Here is a 25,139-nt window from a genome sequence, read left to right on the forward strand (position 1 = left end):
GATACTTATTCGTGCAGGCAATTCAAGCGATTCCTTCACAAGAACAAATTCAAAGTAACCACAAACCTGGTACAAGTTAGATCCCGACCAGGTAAATCAAGATCTAAAACTTATTTGGTCGATTTTTGTCGTCAATCATAGTAAATTCCATTGAACTGTAAAACATCAAAGGATGTGCTTTACAAAACACCCCCGCGCCTGAGCAAATTTTCAATACAATAATTTCCACTTACAGCGAAATCGTTCGCTAGCGAAATATTTGCATATTTTCTTTTGAATTTTGACAGCATACTGAATAAATTAGTGCGACTTAACTGTTCCCAATTCAAAAGAAAATATTATAGAGAAAAATATGCAAATATTTCGCTAGCGAACGATTTCGCTGTAAGTGGAAATCCGCCTTATATGAATATTTTGCAATTTAAGAAACAGTGGGTGAGGAAACGTGTATTCTTCTGACGTTTTTCAGAGATCTTTCAAATCTGCAACATTCGAAAGATTTAATTTACAACAAAAGGACGTATATACCTCTTTTGAAATTATAAGTTTTCGTCAGGTAATCGGTGCTACAATACTAATACTATTTCGGGCGAGCGTAATAATAATTAAAGAAATTAATCTCTCTGTATGATTCCATGTTTGTCGTGTTCAACGTCAGAGACAAACGCTAACTTGTAATTTTTCGCTCTGTTGAATATAGCGACTTCCTTTCTTCAAACACTTAAAGCTTCCTGAGTATGCATACCCTATAAAAAATATACTCCAGAGAAATCGCTATTCTTGCCTCTTGATAGTTCGCCATATCGGCATTCATTAGTAAGATTGGGTGCTTAAACATCGAAGAATAATATTATTTAATAAATGATTGCTTAATATGATTAAAGTCTGCTTAATCTGCTTTAATAAAGAATACGATGATAGAAGACCTATGCATGTTCGATAGTTCGTGGCCACATTACAGAAAAATACAGCGTATTGTGACATTCTCGTTTATTGAAGGACAGAATTGAAGCAAGGCTGCAACCGTAAGTGAATCAAAACGTGAAGGTAGGAAGGAACTCTTGTCTTCATCGTGCATGTATGTATAGGGATCAATTCAAGGTATAGAAAACGTTGATTTATTTATGCAGTCGGAAATTATTTTGGGACCGGCTGTTGAATCATCACACCCTATTTTTTTAGGATTCAGGGGCTGATTACATTCAGTTATTTCAGCCTAGACTGAGCTATAGCTATAGCTGGCTCATCTCATTTAATCGGACCTAAAGCATTTTTCTATAACACGAATAGCTTGAGTCCGAGCTGTGTTTATGACACGTCACCATGCAGGCCAAAATATTAGCCCGAGGCTAAATTGGTAAAGGCTGGTAGTAGACCTATTTCGATTTTTCAAGCGGGTAAAAATGGCAGTAACGTTAAGTTTCAACCTCTAGGCTGAAATTCCAGCCCGGGTAGCTAAACCGGTATGAGAAATACATTTTATTGGATTTATAACAGCACCAGGCTAAAATTCAAACATAAAATGTATCCTTTCATCCCCAAGCGGATGTTAACTATTGTATCAACGTTTTGCATGTGTCTGAACAGTGCTATAGCCTGATGATCTTACAGGCCCGTTTCACATGTCGAACTTCTCATATCAATCATGTGCCGAACCTAATGTTATTGAATCGTGAAACAGGCCTTAGTTCTACAGTGGGGATTCTTAGGCAGCTGTAACAGTGTCAGTGGGGATATCATGCATGCTAATTCTGTACAAATTTTAAAATACTTCCGGCCTTCTGGGGTCAACAAACACAGCCACCATGTGTAACTGTGTACGCAAATAGCACTCTCGCCGGTTTTCCTTATGCTATTGCCCATCTGAAAGAGATGGCGAGCGCGACAAATCTTACTGAAACCCGTAATCATGTGGCAAACACAGAACAGGAGGACACACTTTCGCGTCCACTTTCGAGGAGTGTGCATTAAGTGCTTTGTTATATGGCAATAAAAACATAATGTTACACAACAATAAAAACCATTACAATCAACAAAAGCAAATACCTATGTGGCTTTAAAATATAAGAAACAAGCCTTCGCATGCAGCTAACAATGAAACCTCTTAGCCTACAAACAATATATTTGCTGTGAAATTAATGTTATTTTTTGTAAAGGTTTCGCACATTTGCTCCGGCTAAAGCTCCAGAGGCGGAGTTAAAATCGGCCGCGGAGACTCGTCCGAAGAAATTTAGTTTCTAAATGCTATAATTCTGCATGTCTATTGGAATCAATTAGATTAATCCGTATTTTGTGCTTATTAAGATACAATGGAAGAATCAACAAACGGGGTGAATAGCAGTGACGAAGATGACTTGAGTGGAAATGGTCACACCGTTTCAAACCCTGAAAAAAAACAAAATGATGGAGGCGAAGCGGAATCGAGTAAGCGAATATACAAATATGTACAAAATTAGCAACTCTTGTAGAATTAGCGAACTTTTCTACGTTTTACAACACTTTCCAGATAAGAATATATACTTACGTGGTGTACCTACAAGCTTAATTACCTATCGATTTTCACTATGCAAACGTACAAGAATATTATTACTTTCCAGCCAAGTCTAAAAGCTTATTTTTGAAATTCATTCCTCTCTTTTGACCTACAAGACAACCTATACTACGCAACTCTGCTTAAATTTCTTTCAGTGCCATAACTCAGGCATGGTTAAGGCATATTAGCAAAAACAAAAGAAGTGTTGTAGAAAACCCCTATTTTTACAAACATAAACTGAACAATATGTTGTTGTTATATGCGAAATGAAGTTGATCACCGTTCTGCAACACAGGGGTTTATACAGGGTGTCTCATAAAAACGGACGCTATTGAATTCACCTATTGCTAGAATTTGGATGGCAAAGTACTAAAGTGCTCCAGAGTGTCCCTGAAAAATGTCAAATTTATTGGGTTCAGCTTAGTGCTAGGCCACTCAAAATTCAACGTATAAGTGATTTCAGCAGCGTCGTCCATTTTCAGGGACACTCTGGAACACTTATAATAGTGCTATGCTCTTCATATTTTAACAATAGGTGAATTCAATAGCGTCCGCTTTTTTGAGACACCTTGCAATGTAGAATCTGTGCTTCAGGCTAACATGTGACGTATCATGCATATCCGTGTAATAATCCAAGATGGCGGAGAGTTAGTTAATTTTAGTCGAACTATATCATAAACAAAGCACGATGTGACAAATCTGAAATAGAACGTTTATTATAATTTTAAAAGCTCTTTCAAAAAATATAGTGACAAAATTTCATTGCGCATACCATTTAAAGAACGTTTACGTTTTAAAATTCCCGTTTTTTGTAGTTCCCCGACTTGAGAAGCCAATTTTGTCTGGTGCTGCAAAAAAAAAAGAGGAAAGCCCGTCTCCTGTCCAAAATCGTTCATGGAGGCATAAACGTAAGTCATTTCAAAAACTACAACAGTGAATGGATAGCACACGTGCATGTGTTGTGGTTTATGTGACTGTGGTGACATACCTAGGTGCGGTATTTAATCGGCGGGTTAAGTATAGCCTTTGAATAGAAGGATCACATTCCATATTGTCTTGTCAATGATAATTGCATACAACTAATCGTGTAGTCTAAATAGGCCTTTATATAGCAGGAAAAAGGTTTAGCCGTGTCGGACATATTTAGCTGCCGTTACAATTTCCCCTCTTTTTCGTAAGAAGTTCCTCTATTCTTCATTCCCTCCTTTTTTGGATTGTTTTTACCTGCTGTTATTTGGTTGCTCGTGCCTTGGTTTCTTTTGAAGTCCGAATTTGCTTAAATTTAATCAAATGTAACGAAAGCTTTTCAAGAACAACAAATGTATTTCGTTGTAAAATTCTCGTTTAACTTTCATAGTTGATCCGGCAAAAATGTTGTTTGCCGCAGAAAGGATAGAAGACGAAAGACCATTTACTATTCAAAAACCGATGTTTCCTTATCGCAAGGGTGAGTTGATGATGCCAACGCGGCAGTTAACACCAATTTCTGTCATGTTTTTGGATACTAATCATTTCGTTCGTTCCTTTTCTTTACAACACAGAGAGCATAGAGGAAACTGCAGAAGAACACATCCCGCTGATCGAGAAAAAAAAGAAAAAAGGTGAAAAAACTCTCGTCTGCATGTACACACTCTATAGCTACTATACAGTTTATAATACACACATGTAAAACAATCATTCGTTAATGTTTTCGAAACTGGTTGTGCAACATAAGCAGTTATGCATAGATTGAACTCGTTAAAGCGAAAGCCATATGCAAAGAATTGTGTTCAAGTCATCGAGCTTCGATATCACTTGGATTAAATCACCGACAATAATCCTCACGTTTTGGTTTAAAAAATATATTAACCGCATTACTTTCTGGGATTCCAGCTTCAAAATCAGAAATTGTGCAGAAGAAATTTGCTGGTCCTCCGTCGAAGTTAGAGAATTCTCTACAAAAAGTGATAGTCTATAGTGAAGATAGCTCTAAGATTGCTCTCATACGTAAGGCAGGTATGATCACGCTTATTATTTTTCACGCTTTAAAACAATTCTGCCGGGAAGACTAAAAAAATTAACGGTATAATAAATTCTTGTCGGTATTCGTAATATGAATATAATAGCCCAGTAACTTTATATTTATATTACGATTATACGATTCCAGCCTGGTTTATCAAAAAATAGTAAATACGCTAGAAAAGGAACCCCTGGACAAAAGACCCGTCTTTAAATTATGGAGCACTAAACCCTCAATTTGACTGGGTTTAGCTTCAAAACCCAAAATATAATGCATCGTTTGTTGTTCATCTTCTCGTTGTAAATAATGTTATATTAGAATTAAGAATTTATTATTGAATCGAATTAAACCTTTTATTACGTATAACCATTATGTCTTTATAATTATAACAAATTATATAATGTATTAATATAACCATATAGCAGTCTCTTCAAACTTACATGCATGAGTAAGCAGATAGTTACGTTTGAGTAAGAAAATAGCTATCCACACCTTATCTCATAATCGCGAACAAGGTATCGACCACAAACCACGATAGCATGCATGTGCTACAACGCTCTGTATTGCGTAGAGGAAATGACTTATTGTAGTTTTAGTTCTTCCCCTAGCCAAGCGTGTAAAGTCTGAGCACAGTCAAGAAATGCATGGTTTCCGAGCCATCACTCCCAGTCAAAACAATGACCGCGCACGTTGAATAACTGGGGTGTCCTCGAATTGCTCTTTCAAAATCCGCCATTTTTTGGATTCACTTTTAGCAACCATGCAGGTTACTACTCCATATATATATAGAGCTCACTACATTTAACCTGGGCCTTCATCAGTGCAAGCTTTGAAGTATTAAATACTTACGTGGTGTACCTACAAGCTAATTTATCTATTTATTTGATAGCACCTTGCAAACGAAGAAGAATATCATATTTATGGTTTATTTTAAATTTATCAAAAAAAGTGGATCTTTATAGTGGATCTTAATCTTTATAGAAGAAAAATTTTTCACGAGCGGTACATCTGGAGAGGAAGTGGATAAAAAAATCGTGCTGAGATACTGTGACATCGCAACAGCAATATATCTTGACAATGATATACATTTGATCGGATTTATTTCAAAAGGTAGGTTAACAATTTTTACTCGAGCAGCCTCGTCAGCCACCAATAATTTTTCAAAATATGTGTGTGAAGCGAATTTTTTACTAGGAAATTAATACATCCGGGCTTTTTGACAAAGTTACTTAGTGAAACAAGGAGGAATTTCGTTTTAGACCAATCAGCAAATTGGTTTGCCTTTTCAGTTACCCAATCAGGAAGCATAAATTTTAACTTCTTCTGCATGGTAAAAGGTACATTATCGACCGTTTTACATGAAGTATAGAAAATTTAGGCAATCTGATTCGCTCAGCCTGAAAATGTAAACAAGTATGCGAATTAGTTTAAAACGAAATTCCTCCTTGTTACTGAATTGTGATTTTTTGTAATTTGTGGCACTTCACTTAATGTTGGTAAATTTTAGAGGTTTAAAGGGTCTTAATTTTGAGTGGATTATTAGAACCGATATTGACTCATTTTTCCATAACTGCTCCTGGCTTAAATTTGAAGTGTGTATATAGTTCACTCGAAATTAAGTCCCTTTAAAACTCCTTAATACTTAGTGACGCAATAGGATTGCAACCTAGTCTTCTAGCAATTAGTATAGGAACGTTATAAGCTGGCAATTTTCAAACATATTTCCATATGCAAATTCATTGTAATTCCGTTGGCATTGCATCACGGGCATACGATTGAAATAGTTGGAAGCGATAGTACGAGCCGTCGGGGCGAATGCAAAAATCTGGAGCAAATGAAAGATGAACTATCTGATACCAATGGCCCTACTATAAGCTTTGGTGCAACCTTTTCCAGGAATTTCCAGAAAAAAAGTAAATGCGTCGCCATCTTCCTAAATCGTTGATTAATTAAATCTTTCGTTCACAAGATTAAAAAAAACTCTTCCTAAATCGTTGATTAATTAAATCTTTCGTTCACAAGATTAAATAAACGAGTTCCTTTATCCAATTTATAATTTTCAAGGACCAAGACACCACGCGGAAATCCAACGTCGTATACTAGAAGCAGTCGAGTTTAACAGTTTGAAGTGTTTACGCCTACTCTGTGACTACTATTCGCCCATTACAACAGAGGAAGATATCCATCTGTTTCACCGCCGCTACGGGCTGTCTTCTTGGCCATTGAATGAGCGCCCCAAAGAATCAGCTCTTCACCTGGTGGCAAAGAAAGCTACATCAATTGAAGCGATGAAGGTTTTCGAACAGGTACCGAAATTCCTGGAGGATTTTTCAGACATTCCGGACAGTCATGGTTCCTCTCCACTTCTTCTGGCGATCAAATGTAACAATATGGAGGTGGTTAAGCGATTGCTCACTAGAAAACCAGACTTAAACAAGCGAAATAAACTTAACGAAACGCCTATTCTTGTGGCGGCCTTAAACGACGATGCAGATGTTATAAAAGAAATGCTTGCGATATGTGAGTTTGCAAATTGTAATATTTATCTCAAAAAATGGTGTAGGTACTCCATGCATAGAGTGTATGAGATTGGAACGTATAGATTTTTTTTTACAATTTGTACATACATGCATGAATCCAATATTCGTATCAATTTGAATGATATTAAAACGTGATGATATATGCCGTTTACATCACTTACTTAAGTTGATTTGATACTATTGTAAGTGAAGTAATGTTGTTTACATTGAGAAACCGACGGGATTATTTGAATTTTGAAATCTCATCTAAATCTAGATTCTGAAACTGAACTACTTGAGGTCATTAAAAACATTGATGGAAAGGGCCATTCTATTCTCTATCCTGCCTCTCAGAGTGGCAAACCAAAAGTTCTCAATCTCATTATGAAGCAAAGTTGCTGGCGGGAATTTTTGGATCAAGAGAGGAAAATGACTGAGCATTGGGAATCCTTTGTTTGCAATGTTTGTCAAACAGGATGCAAAGAACTTGCAAAAACAATATTTGAACAAAATCCTGAACTCTTGGAAGCAAGCGGTGAAAAGGTTACCCCTCTTATGCGGTAAGACGAATGCGTGTGGAAAATATTTAAGAAATAGAAAACATTTGTCATGACAAGTTCCGCGGGAAAAGTCCCGTGTTTCTATACAGTTATAGAAACACGCTTCTCGACAACACGCGCGTACTATAAATGTTATATTGTAATGTAAGATATTTTTATGTATGTTCCGTTGTATTCACAGTGCGGCCGAAGCAAACCAATGGGAGATTGTCAAACTTATCTTCGAATTCAAGCCAGATCATAGTATTCTCAAGACTTGTGATAGAAGAGGCAGAAATGTGTTCCACTATTCCGTTGAAAATCCAGATATTCTACGTTATCTTATCGAAGAAGCCAAAAAGGTAAGAGTTGCATTGTTTATGGTACAAAGGCAATGCATGTATTTATCAAGCTCCAAATATTCAATGAAACCGGTAAACGTCACGAGTATATACGTCAATATAGTTCAGTAACAGTGCTTGACGTCCAGTGTGAACAATCACATCGCTATATGTGTATATATGTAGGGTAATTCCATGAATACTGTACCTGCTAAAATGGACAACTCGGAAAATACTCCAATAAAGCTTGCCGCGGTTAGAAAATTGGAAGAGGTATATAAATATCAAGTCTTCATAGGCTGGTATTATAAAAATGACAATTAATTGCCAAAGGCGATCGAGGTGATTATAAGCTTGTAATCACTACGCCTTTGTCGACTAATTGTTAAATGGGAATTATTATTTAGAGCTTAAATGCTTAAATTATATTTTTACATCAATTATATGTTGTTAGACGTATTTTTAAGGACAACACTTATCGTTGTTTTTGTATTATTTTTGACAGAGTTTCAAAATTCTCTTAGAATCCACGACTAGTGAAGGGGATATATTTTCAGCTCATCTTATTCATAATGTCGACTTTCAAGTAAGCATTGGAAATAAAAATACAGTTAAGAATTGTAATTGATGTGCTGGTAACTACAATGAAAATTTTGAAATGTAACCCCGGCCCTCTTAAATAGGTTTTGAAAAAGGGTCTTCTCAGCTGGAGGGAAAAGAACCCTGAAACACTAGCTTGTTTGCTGAAAGGTGATTACAAGGAAGATCAACCGTTTTTGGAAGCCGCTAAAAAAGGAAACATTCAGTTATTAGAGTTTTTCTTGGAGGAAGGAGCAAATTATTTACAAAGAGCGTAAGAATTTTTTGCGCCTTTCATTATTTGGGAAACTATTTTAATGTTTCAGATTCTTCTTAATCACTAAAAATCGTAATGAATATAGTTTTATAATATAAGTATGATATAACGAGCAATTTGATTGGCTACCGCGCGTGCATTGTGAGGCCATAATGCACGCTTCTGGCTTTTGAAGTTTTTGTTGCTAAGCAACATCTTAAAAAACATGTAAGGAGAATTTCATTATTGATCAAATAAATAAATTTTGTTGTTGCCCTATAACTTCTTCTTATATTATAAAAGAATTAAAAAAGCTCGTCGCGTGCCTTTATGGTGTAATAATGCACTCGGGGAAATGTTGGAAGAATACTCAAGAAGCTTGTAAAACACTCGGCTACGCCTCGTGTTTTACAAGCTTCTCTCGTATTCTCCCAACATTCCCCCATCGTGCATTATTACACCATAAAGGCACGCGACTCGTTTTTTAATTCTTAAATAAACAACAAACGTTCTTCTTAAGTGTCAAGACAAATGCCGTTGAAATAATTTAAAGTAGGAATTATTCCTATATTTTAAAAATATTTTCCTATTTTGGATTTAGTCCAAATGATCAAACTGCCATCCATTTTGCTGTCCTTTCTGGAAAGCTTGCCGCCGTTGAATTTCTGCTGAAGAGAAAAGAGTTTCTAGAAATGATAAATTTTACGGATGACGTAAACATCAGTGCAGCTGGTTATGCAACACAGAGCGGAAACGCGGAGATACTAAGATGTCTGTTGGAGAATGGTGCGAAAATGAAAAGTGACTCAAAAACGGCCCGACTCAACATTTTAGATTGTGCGTACGGATATTTCAAAACTGGCGAAAATTCCCTTAAAGAAATTGTCAGGTTTTGTACAAAAAATGGAAAAATCCAAAGCTTACAAGAGGTATATTTAAAACTCTCATGTGCACAGACATTTTTTTAATATTTTTTTCTTTAAAGCTATTTTCAAACTAAAGTGCAGATAGTTCAACTCGTTACTATCATACCAGATGTTTTTCGGAGCATATATTGTTTCTTAAATACCATTATACTCGAAGGAAACTCTCGGAACTACGCGAATCATTTTCGTGTGGGTTTTTTTGCAGTTATTTGAAGACTCGTATTTCGGTGCGGATTGTATAACTTCGAAGCTGATCGAAAAAACACCGGACGTCGCCATGATGATTTTTGACCTCTGTGTTTATCAAGATGAATATCTTACTCACCGTTCTTATGGGGAAGTGGAAATAGAAAGAAGAGTGTCGTACTCATTTTTCCCCTTCAAACAAAACAACCGTAAGTTTAGAAAGCCTGATGTCATTTTGAATTGTATTAACATTCACTTACATGAAGAGTCGCTTGGAAAATGGAAAGGAAAGGAAAAGGACTCGTAAAATGGAAAGGTCCAATATTTAGACATTTGTGATATAAATGCCTTTTTTTTCTGAAGCTAAAGACAAAGTGGATGGCAAGCTTGAAGCTATAGAAAGTATGGTTAACACCAAAAGAGACAACTGTTTGGGCCATCCACTAGTTTTGAGGTTTTTGAGCGAGAAACTTAATTCATCGAGAATTCAAGAATGGCTCTTTTTTAATATTCTTTTATACGCGACATTTTTGTTCACCTTAACTGCATATGGTACTATGGCAAGTCAAGGTAATGAGCATTATATTTGCTTATATTTTTCGTAACAAAATGAAACCAACAATTGTAATAATATAGAGCATTGCAAACTATTGAAACACTAAATTAAACAGCAGGAGCGTATAATGACAATGCAAGATAGAATAATTATATTTGAAATAAGTAAAACAGTTGAAACATTTTGTTTTGTAGGATCACACAACTTGAACGCACCAGGAATGATTGCATTGTCGTTAATTATTTTGGTCTTTTGTGCACTTCATTTCATCAAAGAAATACTTCAGGTTCGTGTCTAATGCTTGTACACAAATCTATATCGTTTCTAGGTAAATATATTCATCAATTAAATCAAGAAAATCTTAAATTTTCTTCTTGCATAGTTTGCTCTAAGTACTGCGAATTATATAAGGGACTTCGAAAATTACATCGAATGGGTGATATTCATCTGCGCTGTTATTTATGTGGTGCCTGGAAGTAGTAAGAAGACGGAGATGCAGATAGAAGCTGGAGCAATATCGGTATTCCTGGGTTGGATCAACTTTTCTTTGTTCTTGAAAAGGTTTTCATTATTTGGGATCTACATCATCATGGCGAAAAGAGTTTTTCTCACTGTCTGTAAGGTATAATATATGCATCTTGGCAATAAGAACTCTGTGGAATATTTTTTATAACATCATATGTAGGAGTAAAGATGTAGCCCCTGTACTTGATATAACGCTCCGCCGTCCCTGACGTTCAATATTACAATGCTTAAGATTTGTAAAATTGAATTGTTTTGTTTTACCAACAGGTGTTACCACTCGTTTTGTTGTTCATCGTTGCGTTCTCGCTGTCATTTTCGCTGCTTATTCCCGTGGATCAAGGTTTCAAAAATATTCCAGTTTCTATTTTGACAACATTCGTCATGATGACGGGAGAGTTGGACTATCGGGATATCTTTCTCGCAAGCAGACCACTTCACGTTTTGCAGAAAATTCTACTTGTGCTATTTATTCTTATGATCTCAATCGCTGTAATGAATTTATTGACTGGTCTGGCCGTTGATGATATTAATGACATTATGACTCGTTCGAAAGAGGAGAAAAGAATTTTTAAGGTAATCGGCTTTAGTGTATAGCAACTGCAAACGAAAGGGAATTTCGTTTTAGACCAATCAGTAAGTTTTTTTTACATTTTAATCAGAATGCATAAATTTTGGCTACCTCCGGTAAAAAGTTACATTATTTACCATTTTACATGAAGTATTAAAAATTTAGGCATCCTGATTGGCTTTGCGTAAAAAATATAAACAAATATACTGATTAGTTTAAAACGAAATTCCCCTTGTCTCCACTGCATGTCACTGAGTAAAAGCTTATATATATAACTAAGTGTAATCTAACATTGTTTTACTATACAGGCGAAGCTTGTCATTACATTGGAAAGAAATCTACGCAATGTTCCATTCTTCTCACTGCCTAAAAATTTAGATGGCCTGGAGGACTTTCCAGACAGAAAGTCTCAATCTTCGTGGCTATTACGCCAGTGGAAAAAGGTATGTTTCGGGGGGAAACGAATATATGTGCATTGCAAATACAAATAAAATATTTGATATTTCCATGCATTGATATCTTTTGTCGCATCGAAATGACGTTACATAACCTTGATGTTTGCCAGAACCAGACTGTAGCAATGATCATGATTCTGATTTTCTCCTGAAAAGACGGCTCTACGATCTCTCGGAGAATTTCTAGTCACAGACAGGGATGATGAGTGAAATTCTATTCTTCAGATAATTCTTGTTTACCGAAAATTTTAGGTGTTCGAAGATAGCGATGAAGTGGAGGAACAATTAAAAGCAATGGCTGGTAAAAACGGGGGTAATTGTAACAAACAATTCGACGAACTGAGGGACGAGATTAGAAAGACAAATAAAGTGATTCAGAGTAAATTTGAGAAAATCGAAGCAATGTTTGAAAAAATTCAAGCAGGAGGTATACGTGCTTCAGCAGTTGAACCACACTAGACCGTCTAGACGTATGATTGCTTGAGTACGTACGTGAAGTTTCCTAAGAAAGGAATATTGAGAGTACAGAAGGTGCTAAAGAAGGACACTATTTCAAATCTTGTGGGGTACTGGGTCTAGTCAAGAGAAATCCAATGCGATTACTATTTTTGGGAAAGAAAATGGAAATTTAATTTAGATAAATTGATTTCAACAGTAGTAGCCTATAAGAATATGTTTTCTACCCAAAAAACGATTTAGTAAATCTGAACTTTTAATATCATAAGTTAAACTTGCGAAGACACGTGAACGGTTTTCATCATGTTATGACGGCAAACTTGGTAGAAGTGAGACACGCAAACGTGCATGCAAGTAAATGAGGATTTATAAAGAATATATATGTATAGACGGAATCTAGTCAATTTTACTTGTATTGAATAGTGAATCTGAATCAGATACCATTTAGGACTCCATCATAGTAAATTATATTGAAGTGCATGTGTGAAGTAAGTGTAAACAAGTGTCAAGTGATCTTCTTTACTTGGCTATCCGCTATACCCCCTCTTTCATTACAACATAAATGTTAAACAATTTCACAAGCAGTGAGTGAAAGAACATGCATTCTTTCAACGTTTTCTCCGACATCTTTCAAATCTGTTGATTCTAACACATAGTGATTCGATCGAAATCTACCAGTACTATAAATCATTTGCTTTATTCGTTTTAATCCTGGGTTTAGCATGGATAAAGGCAAACTAACAGTGACTATCCCTCCAGGGGAGTACTTAATTTTAGTACTAATTCGAACAAGCATGATATATATCGTGCTAAATCAAATAAACTCTTTTTGTAAGATTACATGTTTGACGTCAGAAGACAAAGACAAGTTAAGGGACAACTTGTAATTTCTCGCTCTGTTGAATAGCGACTTCCTCTCTCCGAAAACTTCCTAAGCAGTAAGCACAAATGGCCATGGCACGATATGCATTGTGTATATATAATAAATACCCTGCCTTTTGCAACTATCCCTGATAGTTGTGCGTTACTTGTTGAAGCTTTCGATATTCATTAGACTTATTGTTTTACTGTTAGTGAGATATAACCAGACTATATAAACATGTGAATCTCTTTATGCATGCATGACCCTTCACTGTTTAAATTAATGGGAACAATGAAGAAAGATCTTTGGTGTATGTTTAGAAATTGCGTTGTGACGCGCAGAATAACGATTACTTGTTCCCGTCTACAGTACAGTAAAACACAGCGTATATTGTGATATCCTCGTTCATTGAAGGACAGAATTGGAGCAAGGCTACAAGTGCAAACGATTAAAATCGTAGAGCCCTGGTATTTCATCGTGCGTATTGCAGTATTTAAGGTATCGAAACATTAATTTATCCATTCATGCAATAGGAATTTATATTGGGGCTCGACTGTCGAATCATGCACTAATTTGGTGTAGTTGGATCTGGAATTAGTGGCTGCATTATTACCTGGAGTCCATGGGCCCAGGGCTCAGTTTAACCCGGTTGATCGGGCTTAAAGTTAAAGTATTAAATTACATATGAATGTTTAAGCCCGCGAGCTGTGTTTATATGAAACGTCAGAATTATTTGAAAACTATAGCCTATAAGCTGAAATTTCTGCCCGCGTCTCGTCCAGTTTCCTTTGCTTTGCGAGTCTTTAATAAGGTAAGTATCATTTAATGTCTCCTAGTACACGAGGTAGCAAAACAATTAGTGATCTAGCTTAAGAGTGCAGTATATTCTTCACGGCCTAACTGCATGCCCAAGGACGACAACATTAAAGGCAAAAGCCATGCAAGGCCGACATGCAATGCCTTATGCCTTTAATGTTGTTGTCGTAAAGTAAAAACAAATTCTGAAAAGATTCAAACAATACACATGCAGGTTCACTTCAGACTGTAAATCTTCGACTTCATTTGAAAGTCATCTACAATCTGTCAAAGTAAAACAGATTTACAGTTTACAACATATATACACAACACAGAACGAGAGAGCATTCATCCAAGCGAAGCGAAACTGCGATACGGGTTAGTGCAGTCATCATGACCATACCGTGCGTTTGTTTAGTTTCAAAAAGACTAATTTTAGGGGCTGTTTACATGATTCCGGTTACCCGAGATTTAACGAAGCGTGAGAGGACTTTGAGTTATTAAAATAAGTCTCTATGACACCAAACAAGCACATGCTATTTGTTGTGCTGATTACACGACTGCCAGGATCATGTTATCTGCATATCTGCTCATTTCAATACCTCAAAATTATCTCACGCTTCGTTGAATCTCGGGTAACCGGGCTCATATAAACAGCCCCTAAGGGGCTGTTTACATGATAAGCAGATGCATGATCCTGGCAGTCGTATAATCACCACAACAATAGCGTGTGCTTATTTGGTGCCAGAAAGACTTACTTCAATACCTCAAAGTCCTCTCACGCTTCGTTGAATCTCGGGTAACCGGGCTCATGTAAACAGCCCGTTAGGTTATATTAGGTTAGGTTATATTTTGGTTGCATCGAATGCAATTCAAACAATAGGTAATGAGATGGGTAATGAAGCTTAATGAGGTTTATCGTCTCATGTATTGTTTGAATTGCATTCAACGCGACGAAAATGCGGCGTATAACCTGCGCCTGAACCTCGGGTAACCTGGCTCATGTAAAAGATGGGTAGATCTCAATTTCTTTTAATATTTAGATACAATGGAAAATTTGTCGGACGGAGCGCCTAAGAAAGAAGACCCACCTCCAGAAGATGAAACGAATGAAAAAGATGAAAACCTTTTGGGTTTTGCCGAAGGTGGGAATGATGTGGAAGAAACATATTCATATGATGATATTGTTGCCCTATCCCTGACCTATATTTTTAATCTTTCAATTTCTTCCGGGATATTTGTTGATGATTGGAAAAGAGCTAGGGTAATACCAGTTTAAAAATCAGAAGATAGAACGAAATGTCAAAACTATCGCCCAATATCTGTTCTTCCTATTATAAGTAAAATATTTGAGAAAGAAGTGTTCGGACAACTCATTCAATACTTGATAAGCAACATTTTACCTTCACGTTGTTTTCAAGCGGGTTTCCGGTCCAAATATTCGACATTTTTCCTTTTAATCTACAAGCCACCTATAGTTCCAGCTCGGTCTCTTTACTTACTCTGTGGTCGTGTGTACGTTGTTTGGGTGTGTGTATATTCATATATTTACGTTTACATATCATAGGAACAATAGCGTATAAGAGGAATCAATCGGGCATAAGACAAATATCCCCAAATACGCTTCTAGCTACTCCCCTGAATCTATAACCAGACATAGAAAACAATAATCATCTTGTTACGTAATTTGACAGAAGCAAAGCTAACCGTAGATGCATGTTAAATATTACCTAGGGGATATTTATGGTCTCCTTATACGTGCGGATTTCGGGCTTATCACATTAATATGTCTTGCCCCCCTGTATCCACCAAAAACAGTTATAAAATTTTTAATCATGAATTCCTTCATATTTTCTCCCCCGGACCGTCCGTCGATATCTTTGTGCCATGGCAGAAACCGTTGAATGTATTCCTGAAAGAAGAGAATTAATTGTTGAAGAACCAATGGGTACATAGAAGTATTATATATATATAGCTAAGTATTGCAAAAAGGAATAAAATTATTAAGTGTTACCCAAGTATTATAACCTATAGGAATGAAGATATCGGTCTTATTCAGTAAGTCCGAAAATGTTGAATTTATTGATTGATGCCAAGTTGTTCCATGCCCATTCTTTATCTCTCCTATAAATTCTGCTTCATTGTTCTCTATCAGCTCTGGATTGTATTCAAGAAGAGATCATGATGTGTTATGACATGCCTAGAGCTTTTCACATACAAGACGAACATGGATTTGCTTATCAAAGTGATTTAGAAACAGGTAGGAAAACATTTAACTAAATATGTTGGTACTTTAACAATAATAGCGCGCTGATAAGTTTCTTTCCGCTGTCCACTGGAAAAATAGAAAATTCTCTCAATATCAGTTAACTGACCGATTCTGTCTACTCATGCATGCGAGTTTTTGCGCTCTTCAACAATATCATACCGAAATATATAAATTCCGGCCTACCGGAAAAGCAGGACCCGGCACCGAGGACTCTTAGGACCGCGAGGACCTAGGACTTATCAGGCGGTATTTGGAATTTTTAACGAAGCGTATACAAAGATTTTTGGAGTAATTTGGGCATCAATTCACAGTTACATTACAGTTCCAATAAATTAATAATAAATGCTCAAGTGAACGCACTAAGTGAAATAGAACATGTATCGTGTTCATGACAGACAGACGTTTTCGACCTATTTCAACATCAAAATGAAACCCTAAGTTTCTCCTAACTCTAGCCATTTGGTTACTTCTAGAGCGATGAGTTAGATAAAATTTATTCATAATTAATTGCAGTAAGGTTCGAAGCTAAAGAGTGAAATAATGGTTCGTCCAGGACGTCAATCCGAAACCAATGAAATAGCTTGTTCCGCAAAAATACTAAATAAACGTCCGTATTCTAAAGTACATGGCGGAGATTTTCATTTAAAATTAAAATTTTTGTATGGGCCCCGTGGTACACAAGGTACTCATAGTCCTTGGCTCCCCGTAGTCCTATGAGACAGGGTCCTCGTTGCCCTGAGTCGCCGTGGCCCTATATACGCTCAAAGGATCCTCATGCATCGTCCTAGGTCCTGCTTTTGCGATATGCCATAAATTCCTGTTCTTTCTAAAACGTTTTTCTCGGTTATGGATCTTCAATTTAACATAATATCTTAAATAAAACCTTTCAATACAGATGAGATTGTCGAACGTCCTCTTGTAAAACAAGAGTTGTTGAAAATGCCAGGTACGAAACGATATGCTACAATTTCATCCTTATAAAAAATAATGGAAAACGTAAATGAAGCATCGTGATTTGCTTATAGTTCTGATTCGTTCTGAGTTCCGTTTCGTTTGTTTAATTTATTTTATTTAATAATAATATATGATGGATAGAAAACTTCTAATGAGGAATATCCATTGAGAATATCCCATATAGCTAGACATAGAAAGCCACAATTCTTTTGTAACCTGATGTAAGTAAATCTTACTAGATCCTGGTTAATATTAGCTAGAGCAGGGGTGGCGGAACAAGGGGACTAGGGGGGCTTTAGCCCCCCCAAAAACTTCATGAAGAATGTCAGAATGGGAGAGCAAATATACAAACTACGTTAACATGAAGTCGTCAAATTAATGCTCGCCGGCGTATTAAATGCTAATAAGAATTTAATATCCTATATATATATATATATATATATATATATATATATATATATATATATATATATATATATATATATATATATATATATATATATCATTATTCATATATAGTTGCCTTTAACAGAAGAATTATCGTTGTTGTATATTGTTACTATTTTCGGACCGTCATTTCATTTGGAAAATATTTTGAGAATTTGAGAGATGATTTTTCAAATGTAGAAGATATAACTACACGCACCGTTTTCATTTTGTGTTTGTCCATGAAAAACTACGATGAAAGCGGCAAGTAAGGCTCTGAAATGGCCATTTCCGACGATCTAGAGCATTGAAATTCCAAAAAAAATTCGCCCCCCCAAAATATATTATGATCCGCCGCCCCTGAGCTAGAGTATATAATCTACTTGCTTTTAATGAGAGCCGTTACGTTCAGTAATTTAGGAACAAAGACATCTGTTTTCACGTTTTGATATTACGGGTCAATACTGCGTTTGGTTACATTTGGTTACATTTTTCAGGCTAAGTCTTTCAGACTAATACTTCATATATAATAGCAAATGATGAAAATGATTTGACCGAAATATATGTTCATATTTTGTGCATTCTGATCGGGTTACTAAAAATGTTTACAAACTTGCCGATTGGTTTAAAACGAGATTTCTCCTTATTGCTCACATTTCATACGCATTACCAGAAATTTGCGACATGATAATTTGCATGTATACCATAGGAAGCCCAGACAAATGAGTTGAAGTTAATAAAAATCCGTAAAACACTTGAGATATGTGTTAAAATTAATTAAAGTATGTAATATGCTACAAAACTACTGTTAGAACCATGTATGTAGCGTGCTCCAGTGGCGCTGCCATTTGACTATGCAACTAGTGACGTAACTTACTATATCATTAGGAAAGATGGAAACTCTCGCCTCAATTTTCAACATGTTCACAAATTAAAACACAAATTACTATAGTAAAACGGCACGTCGACTGCTAAATGCCTACCCTTGGTTTAAGTTGAATAATCAAACTATACTTTCATCACAAAAATAATGCTGAATTCAAAAGAAAGCGCTGGAAAAACGTACACAAACTTTGTAAATTTGCCGAAATTTTCGTGAATTCATGCGGGATGTAAGTACCTACCCAAAATGGCGGCGGCAGAAGAATCTGATTGGTCGAGAAAGGTAAACAAAGAATGATCGACCAATCAGATTTTTCTGCCGCCGCCATTTTGGGTAGGTACTTACATCCCGCATGAATTCACGAAAATTTCGGCAAATTTACAAAGTTTGTGTACGTTTTTCCAGCGCTTTCTTTTGAATTCAGCATTATTTTTGTGATGAAAGTATAGTTTGATTATTCAACTTAAACCTAGGGTAGGCATTTAGCAGTCGACGTGCCGTTTTACTATAGTAATTTGTGTTTTAATTTGTGAACATGTTGAAAATTGAGGCGAGAGTTTCCATCCTTCCTAATAATATAGTAAGTTACGTCACTAGTTGCATAGTCAAATGGCAGCGCCACTGGAGCACGCTACATACATGGTTCTAACAGTAGTTTTGTAGCATATTACATACTTTAATTAATTTTAACACATATCTCTAGTGTTTTACGGATTTTTAGTAACTTCAACTCATTTGTCTGGGCTTCCTATGTGTATACTAATTTGCATTTAACTTTCAGCATAATGGCCTTCAACTTTTACTATAAAATACATAGAGTAAATATACAAAACTTAAAAATACCGTTGCCTTAGACGTTGCCTACTGTTTGCCAACCTCCAGATCGATAGAGCAACTGTTTAGAAACGTTTTGGTGACCAAATTTTTTAGCTTGGGCATTTCTGCAATCTGCCAAATTTAAAAATATATTGCTCAAAGTTTCATCCGTGTTCTGTCAACGAACTTATAAAATCGCTCACATTGATTCGAATATCTCGATTCAGGTAGTTGATGAATTGACGTGTAATATACCAAAAAAAATTGTTAAAGATATTGTCTTTCGTATTTGCGTATAAACTTTTCTGTACGGCTCGGATTATCACTGCAATCACTTTAAAAAATATTATCAGTCTTATCAGGAACTTGAACATTACGAAGGCTATATACACATTTGTTCACAATCAGTTGGCCGAACGTAGAAATACCTAAGGTAAGTAATTCGATCATTAAAACGTTGGGAAACGGCTGTTCTATTGACCCAGAGGTCGGCAAACAGTAGGCACGGTCTAGGACAACGGCATTTTTAGGTTTTGTATATTTACTATAAGTATTCTATAGTAAAAGTTGAAGGCCATTATGCTGAAAGTTAAATGCAAATTAGTATCAATGCAAATTATCATGTCGCAAATTTCTGGTAATGCAAAGTACTAAATCAAGTCCAAATTTTGGTAGGTTTGGCGATTACTGTCCTTGAGTTTGATCCTTTTTTCTTTTTTCGCACCACAGACTGCATGGAGTTTGTTTCAGAGGAAAAAATGTGAAAAATATCGCCCAAATCTGTTCTTCCTATTATAAGTAAAATATTTGAGAAAGAAAGTTTTCGGACAACTCATTTAATACTTGATAAGCAACTCTTTACTTTCACGTTTTCCAGCGGGTTTCCGGTCCATATATTCGACATAGTCCCTATTAATCTACACGCCATCTAGTTCCAGCTCGGTTTCCTTTACTTACTCTGTGGCCGTGTGTACGTTCTTTGGGTGTGGGTATATTCATATATTTACGTTTACATATACCATAGCAACAATATAGCGTATAAGAGGAATCAATCGGGCATAAGACGAATATCCCCAATTAAGCTTCTAGCTCCTCCCCTGAATCTAGCCAGACATAGAAAGCAATAATCATTTTGTTACGTAATTTAACAGAAGCAAAGCTAACCGTAGATGCATGTTAATATTACCTAGGGGATATTTATGGTCACCTTATGTATTTCGGGCTTATCACATTAATATGTCTTGTCCCCCTGTATCCACCAAATTCTCATTTTTTTAATCATAATCATGAATTTCTTTATGTTTTATTTCCGGGACCGTCCGTCAATATCTTTGTGACATGGCAGAAACCGTTGAATATATTCCTGAAAGAAGAGTTGAAAGAAGACCAACTGTTGAAAGTACAATGCATGGTACATAGAAGTGTTATATATTAATATATATATATATATAGCTAAGTATTACAGTTAGTCCGAAAATTTTGAATTTAATTATTGATGCCAATCTTTCCCATGCCCATTTTTCCCATGCCAATTCCTATAAATTCTGCTTTACTGTTAACACTCTATCAGATGCGGTTTGTATCCAACAACAGATGATATTTTATGACGAGCCTACAGCTTTACCCCTACAAGAGGATCTTGCTTATCAAAGTGAAACAGGTATAAAAACATCTAGCTAAATATGTTGATACTTTAACAATAATATCGCGCTGATAAGTTCCTTCCCGCTGTCCACTGCAAAAAAAGAAAATTCGTAAGTTTTTATTTATCGCTAAACCGTTCTCTGCTACTCATATGTTAATATTTGCAAGGGTTTAAATCATTCGGACACAAAATAAAAACCCTTTAATTTTCTTTAAAACAAACCTTTCGTCTTAGCTAATAAGTAGGCTGCGTTCTACAAGTTCCGGATTCTGCTTGTAGATATCAATATCAGTTAACTGCCTGATTCTGTCTACTACTCATGCATGCGAGTTTTTGCGCTCTTCAACAATATCACACTGAGATATATAAATTCCGGCTAGGGAAGCTAGGAAGCAGTTATAAATTGCTCTCTCTTTAAATAATGAGCTCCCTTGTGTTTTCTCCCTGGGCCCGTCCTTCAACTGACGGACACTGAACGTAGAATTTTTTAATATCTTCGTGAAAAAAAAGTGTACGTTGGACGCATTGCTCCTCAAAAAGAGTGGTTGATACACAAAGATGAAAAACTAGAAATACACGCACGCAGCAACCTCTCGCCATTTCAAACGAAGCAAAATATTTCCTGAGCTAGCCAGACCTCACCTGCAATATTATGAAATGTCCTAAATGTAAAGCCGATAGCTGATGTTTCAAATTTTTCGGAAACAAACACAGTCGCAAAGGTGAAGTGAAATCACCCGTGTTCGTTGAGTTATAGACTTTCACAGTTTAAGCGAGAGTTAATACTCCATTATAGCTAAACCTTCAAAACATCAAAACAGCACAAATAATATAAATAACCAAGCAGTGAAAGCGAATGTTGTTTTTTGATTATTAACTTCATGCAGTGATTGCAGTCGACTCTATAAACCTTTAAAGTGATATTTGTTATATCAAAACTACGAATTACACTCTTAAGGACTCTTTTGGAAGTTAAAACGATGATGTAAAGCCTTAAATAGTCGGTCACGTCTTCGCAAAACCGAGCAAAACGACATACTGTACCAAGGTCATAAAATGTATTCGTACAGCAAACACGAAATAAACCTCGAAATAAACAAACTCCTACCATTCCAAGGATTATAATCGAGTTGTTCCTTTTCACCGCTAATTCTTCCAGTCTGATATATTTAAACTCTTCCCAGTGTTTTATCTGTTTTTTGACTCCACATTCATATTTGTTTCGAAACATTTTTAAAAAAATAGTTGCAAAATGATAAATGACAGTGAAATGCTGACGTTTTCACTGAAACACAAACGTTTCGTCTTAGCTAATCAGGAAGTTGCTTATTACCAGTCTACACTCGTTCGCATTTTGCGCATGCGCACAAGTACCATGACTATTGAACGTCCATGGTCCAAATGTAGAATGTAATTCCTAACTCGCGGGCGGAATTAGTACCCTCGCACGCGGCTCCGCACCGGCTCGGGATAATCAAATTAAAGTGAACGTTCTTATTATTAAAACTTATTACACACGGTACTTATCAGATTACATGCAAAAAAGACATCAAAAATAATGCAAATAATAATTAATAAGAGAAAGTATATTGTACCGCTTTTTAATGAGAGCCGTAGTACGCTCAGTAACTTAGGACAAAGACATCTGTTTCAGGGTGTAAGCCTTCAGACTAATACTTCATATAATACAAATGATGCAATCATGCAAATGATGACCGAAATACATATGTCATATTGTGCATTCGATCGGGTACTAAAAATGTAAGAGATATTTCTATTCGCGTAATATATGCTCAAAACCTCAGTTATATCTTCATGCAACAGCACAAAAGCTCTGCATTAAAAATGTTTTTCAAACCTGAAAGCATCCACAAAGTATGTTTACTGTATAACTCAAAGTATCTAAAATGAAAAGATTTCTCAGGATACGCCGAGAGAAATGACACTTGAATCGAAGCTTCTTTGTATTCATTTCGGTTATATAATGGCGTTGACATAAACATGTGATAGCCGCATTATATTTTGTAATGACTTCTTCGTTTGGTGTTTTGCATTCACCAAATACAGTTCGAAACTTAGTTCACAACATAATCTAAAGAAATAAAAGTAAAATGAATTAATTTTGAGCGGTACGCCGAAACAATTTAGATTGAGCGTTTCCCACCAAAAACGCGACATGCATAATAAAAAATCTCCTAACAAACTGCTGATGGTTTAAAACGAAATCTCCTTATGCTCACGTTATACGCGAATTACTAAATCAAGTCCAAATTAATAGGGACCGATTACTCCTTCATTCAGTTTGATCCTTTTTCTTCTTTCGCACCACAGCTTGCGTTCAGCTGGTTTCACTTGAAAAATTCACTCCGTTGTTCGCAAAGGAGAGAGGTAAAGTTAACAAGGTTTTGCACTCTTGGAATAATATTTAATGTTTTTAAACGTTCACCTTTGTATTATTTTTTCTTTAAGAAGCATAACACAAGGTACAAAAAATATTTGCTAACGTTCGTTAGTTACTATACTCCTCTTTAATATTTTAGCAAAATAAATATTCTGAAACCTTTTGTGTTGTAGCTACGTCATTCAGTAAACTAATAAGATCTAAACGAAACTTGAATAATTACTTTGTTCGAAATTTCATAATGATAGAGTTTGTTGATTGAAAAAAGGAATTCGAAAAGGAAAGTTGGGTTATATCAAACACAGAACTAATATTGGTCACTGCATTTAGTTTGCAAACAAATTAAACTACATTTCTCTTCGGGTTTTTTTCAGTCACCGAACAAGAAGTATACATCATGGGACAAATTCAAGGCCCCTTTTTGAAGTCAAATGCGTCCTTACCAAAAAAGAGGATACCAAATGCAGACGAAAGATATAAATACACGTATCAGATGCAGGTATAAGTAAAATAATTGTAATTTTAGTGCTATGCGGACATTTCATGTTTTTAGTGAAAAGATTGTGAAAGGATATGGTTAAGGTTATTTGTCAGTTAATTTTTTAGATGCAACCGCTGTCCAACATTGAACACCCCTTAATTACGTTCGAACTCTTCTTATTAAAACATACTTATTAAGGTTCAGAAATAAATGGTTTAATTTTGTTCAATATAGAATAGATTAGAAGTGAAGATATTATTTAAAAAATCATTCCCAACCACACGCGTTATGCATTTTGTAGATCTCACCTATACATAAGACAATGGATGACCTGCATAGTATTCAGTTGCAATATAATTAAATATTCGTGTTCAAATACCCGCGAGCACGTTACGATTAATATTGTGAGTGATTGGATTTGGTGAAAGCAACCGCGCATTGGAAAACATAGACCGGCAAAGTTTTTTGCAAATAAATTACACGGTCAGTAAAGGAAATTTATATAATGCCACGTGATCAAAAACAACCAATTGAAAGACTTTAACCAACCAATTGATATTTTTCCAGTACGCGACCGAACGTATTCGGTTAATAAGGGATTTATTATATGGCATACAGTATTTAGTTTATTTCTTTATACAATGCGCTGCAGCATTCTTGCCGGCTCTTTCGCCAGCCAGTCGCCAAGCAAGCAATGAAATGGCTTCCAAAACTTTGTTTTTTACTCGTTAAATAAGAATGATACAGTACGTAATGTAAACAAAAATCAAAGATGAATAAATATAATATTCACATGTACCAAATAATGCTCTTCTTCGTCCATTCTCTGTCGATATTTTTCGTGTCAAATATAAATGTGCAAGCTTGTTTTTGTTTAAAAATATGAGAGTTGGACCGTTACTATGGCAACGGTCTAATACTGGAGGAATGTAGACCGGCAATGAACCAATCAGCGCGCGCCATTTTAGTCACGAGATCGCGTGCCATATAATAATAGGCATTAATATCTAGAATATAATTAGAATTTAGAAATGACTAGAACTGTTTTCACCTGATAAAAAGTGGAAACAATTCAAAGCAATTGTGATATATCCTTTTTGTCCTATTGCTTATATGCCTTTATCTTCGGTAATTTTTCATTTGCTGCTTGCGTAGTTTTGAGTGGGATG

At 35.8% G+C, this 25,139-nt stretch overlaps 3 protein-coding genes across 5 annotated transcripts in view; all 3 read left to right on the forward strand.

The window, feature by feature from the left end:
- The first annotated feature begins 382 nt into the window (after positions 1-382).
- LOC114516497 (transient receptor potential cation channel subfamily A member 1-like) lies at positions 383-12,710 on the forward strand. 3 transcript variants are annotated; one of them, XM_028535998.1, is made up of 22 exons: positions 383-556; positions 909-1,047; positions 2,305-2,424; positions 3,349-3,441; positions 3,891-3,980; positions 4,075-4,134; positions 4,406-4,528; positions 5,514-5,642; positions 6,597-7,052; positions 7,329-7,611; positions 7,793-7,952; positions 8,118-8,204; positions 8,437-8,517; positions 8,615-8,784; positions 9,368-9,695; positions 9,898-10,087; positions 10,242-10,448; positions 10,629-10,720; positions 10,817-11,056; positions 11,227-11,532; positions 11,836-11,970; positions 12,235-12,710. In XM_028535998.1, exons 3-22 carry the CDS (start codon positions 2,310-2,312, stop codon positions 12,439-12,441), a joined length of 3,552 nt encoding a protein of 1,183 aa, XP_028391799.1. In that variant the 5' UTR covers positions 383-556; positions 909-1,047; positions 2,305-2,309; the 3' UTR covers positions 12,442-12,710. The 3 variants fall into 3 exon arrangements, with proteins under 3 accessions (XP_028391799.1, XP_028391797.1, XP_028391798.1); XM_028535996.1 differs by having other exon boundaries at positions 909-1,025; XM_028535997.1 differs by lacking the exon at positions 383-556 and having other exon boundaries at positions 581-1,025.
- Positions 12,711-13,555: 845 nt separating this feature from the next.
- LOC114516582 lies at positions 13,556-23,994 on the forward strand. The gene is made up of 9 exons (XM_028536109.1): positions 13,556-13,798; positions 15,139-15,240; positions 15,990-16,043; positions 16,251-16,355; positions 17,260-17,310; positions 20,789-20,854; positions 21,014-21,103; positions 23,420-23,476; positions 23,864-23,994. Exons 2-9 carry the CDS (start codon positions 15,144-15,146, stop codon positions 23,992-23,994), a joined length of 651 nt encoding a protein of 216 aa, XP_028391910.1. The 5' UTR covers positions 13,556-13,798; positions 15,139-15,143.
- Positions 14,004-25,139, forward strand: part of LOC114516444 (serine/threonine-protein phosphatase 6 regulatory ankyrin repeat subunit C-like) — a 39,000-nt gene continuing 27,864 nt past the window's right edge. The window contains exon 1 of the mRNA XM_028535926.1: positions 14,004-14,111. The gene's annotated coding sequence lies outside the window, so the exon portion shown is untranslated. The remainder of the gene's footprint in view (positions 14,112-25,139) is intronic.

The sequence above is a fragment of the Dendronephthya gigantea genome, unplaced genomic scaffold (genome assembly GCF_004324835.1).
Source record: "Dendronephthya gigantea isolate DGI-Jeju-01 unplaced genomic scaffold, DenGig_1.0 000006F, whole genome shotgun sequence".
Lineage (NCBI taxonomy): Eukaryota > Metazoa > Cnidaria > Anthozoa > Malacalcyonacea > Nephtheidae > Dendronephthya > Dendronephthya gigantea.

What these genes read in the sequence shown, in the direction of transcription:
- LOC114516497 (XM_028535998.1), top strand. Translation starts at nt 2,310, where the DNA reads ATGGAAGAATCAACAAACGGGGTGAATAGCAGTGACGAAGATGACTTG. An exon ending in AAAAGAAATGCTTGCGATAT is followed by an intron (nt 7,053 to 7,328) that starts GTGAGTTTGCAA and finishes ATCTAAATCTAG; the next exon opens with ATTCTGAAACTGAACTACTT. An exon ending in CCCCTTCAAACAAAACAACC is followed by an intron (nt 10,088 to 10,241) that starts GTAAGTTTAGAA and finishes TTTTTTCTGAAG; the next exon opens with CTAAAGACAAAGTGGATGGC.
- LOC114516582 (XM_028536109.1), top strand. Translation starts at nt 15,144, where the DNA reads ATGGAAAATTTGTCGGACGGAGCGCCTAAGAAAGAAGACCCACCTCCA. An exon ending in TGTTGAAAGTACAATGCATG is followed by an intron (nt 20,855 to 21,013) that starts GTACATAGAAGT and finishes ACACTCTATCAG; the next exon opens with ATGCGGTTTGTATCCAACAA. An exon ending in GTTGTTCGCAAAGGAGAGAG is followed by an intron (nt 23,477 to 23,863) that starts GTAAAGTTAACA and finishes GGTTTTTTTCAG; the next exon opens with TCACCGAACAAGAAGTATAC.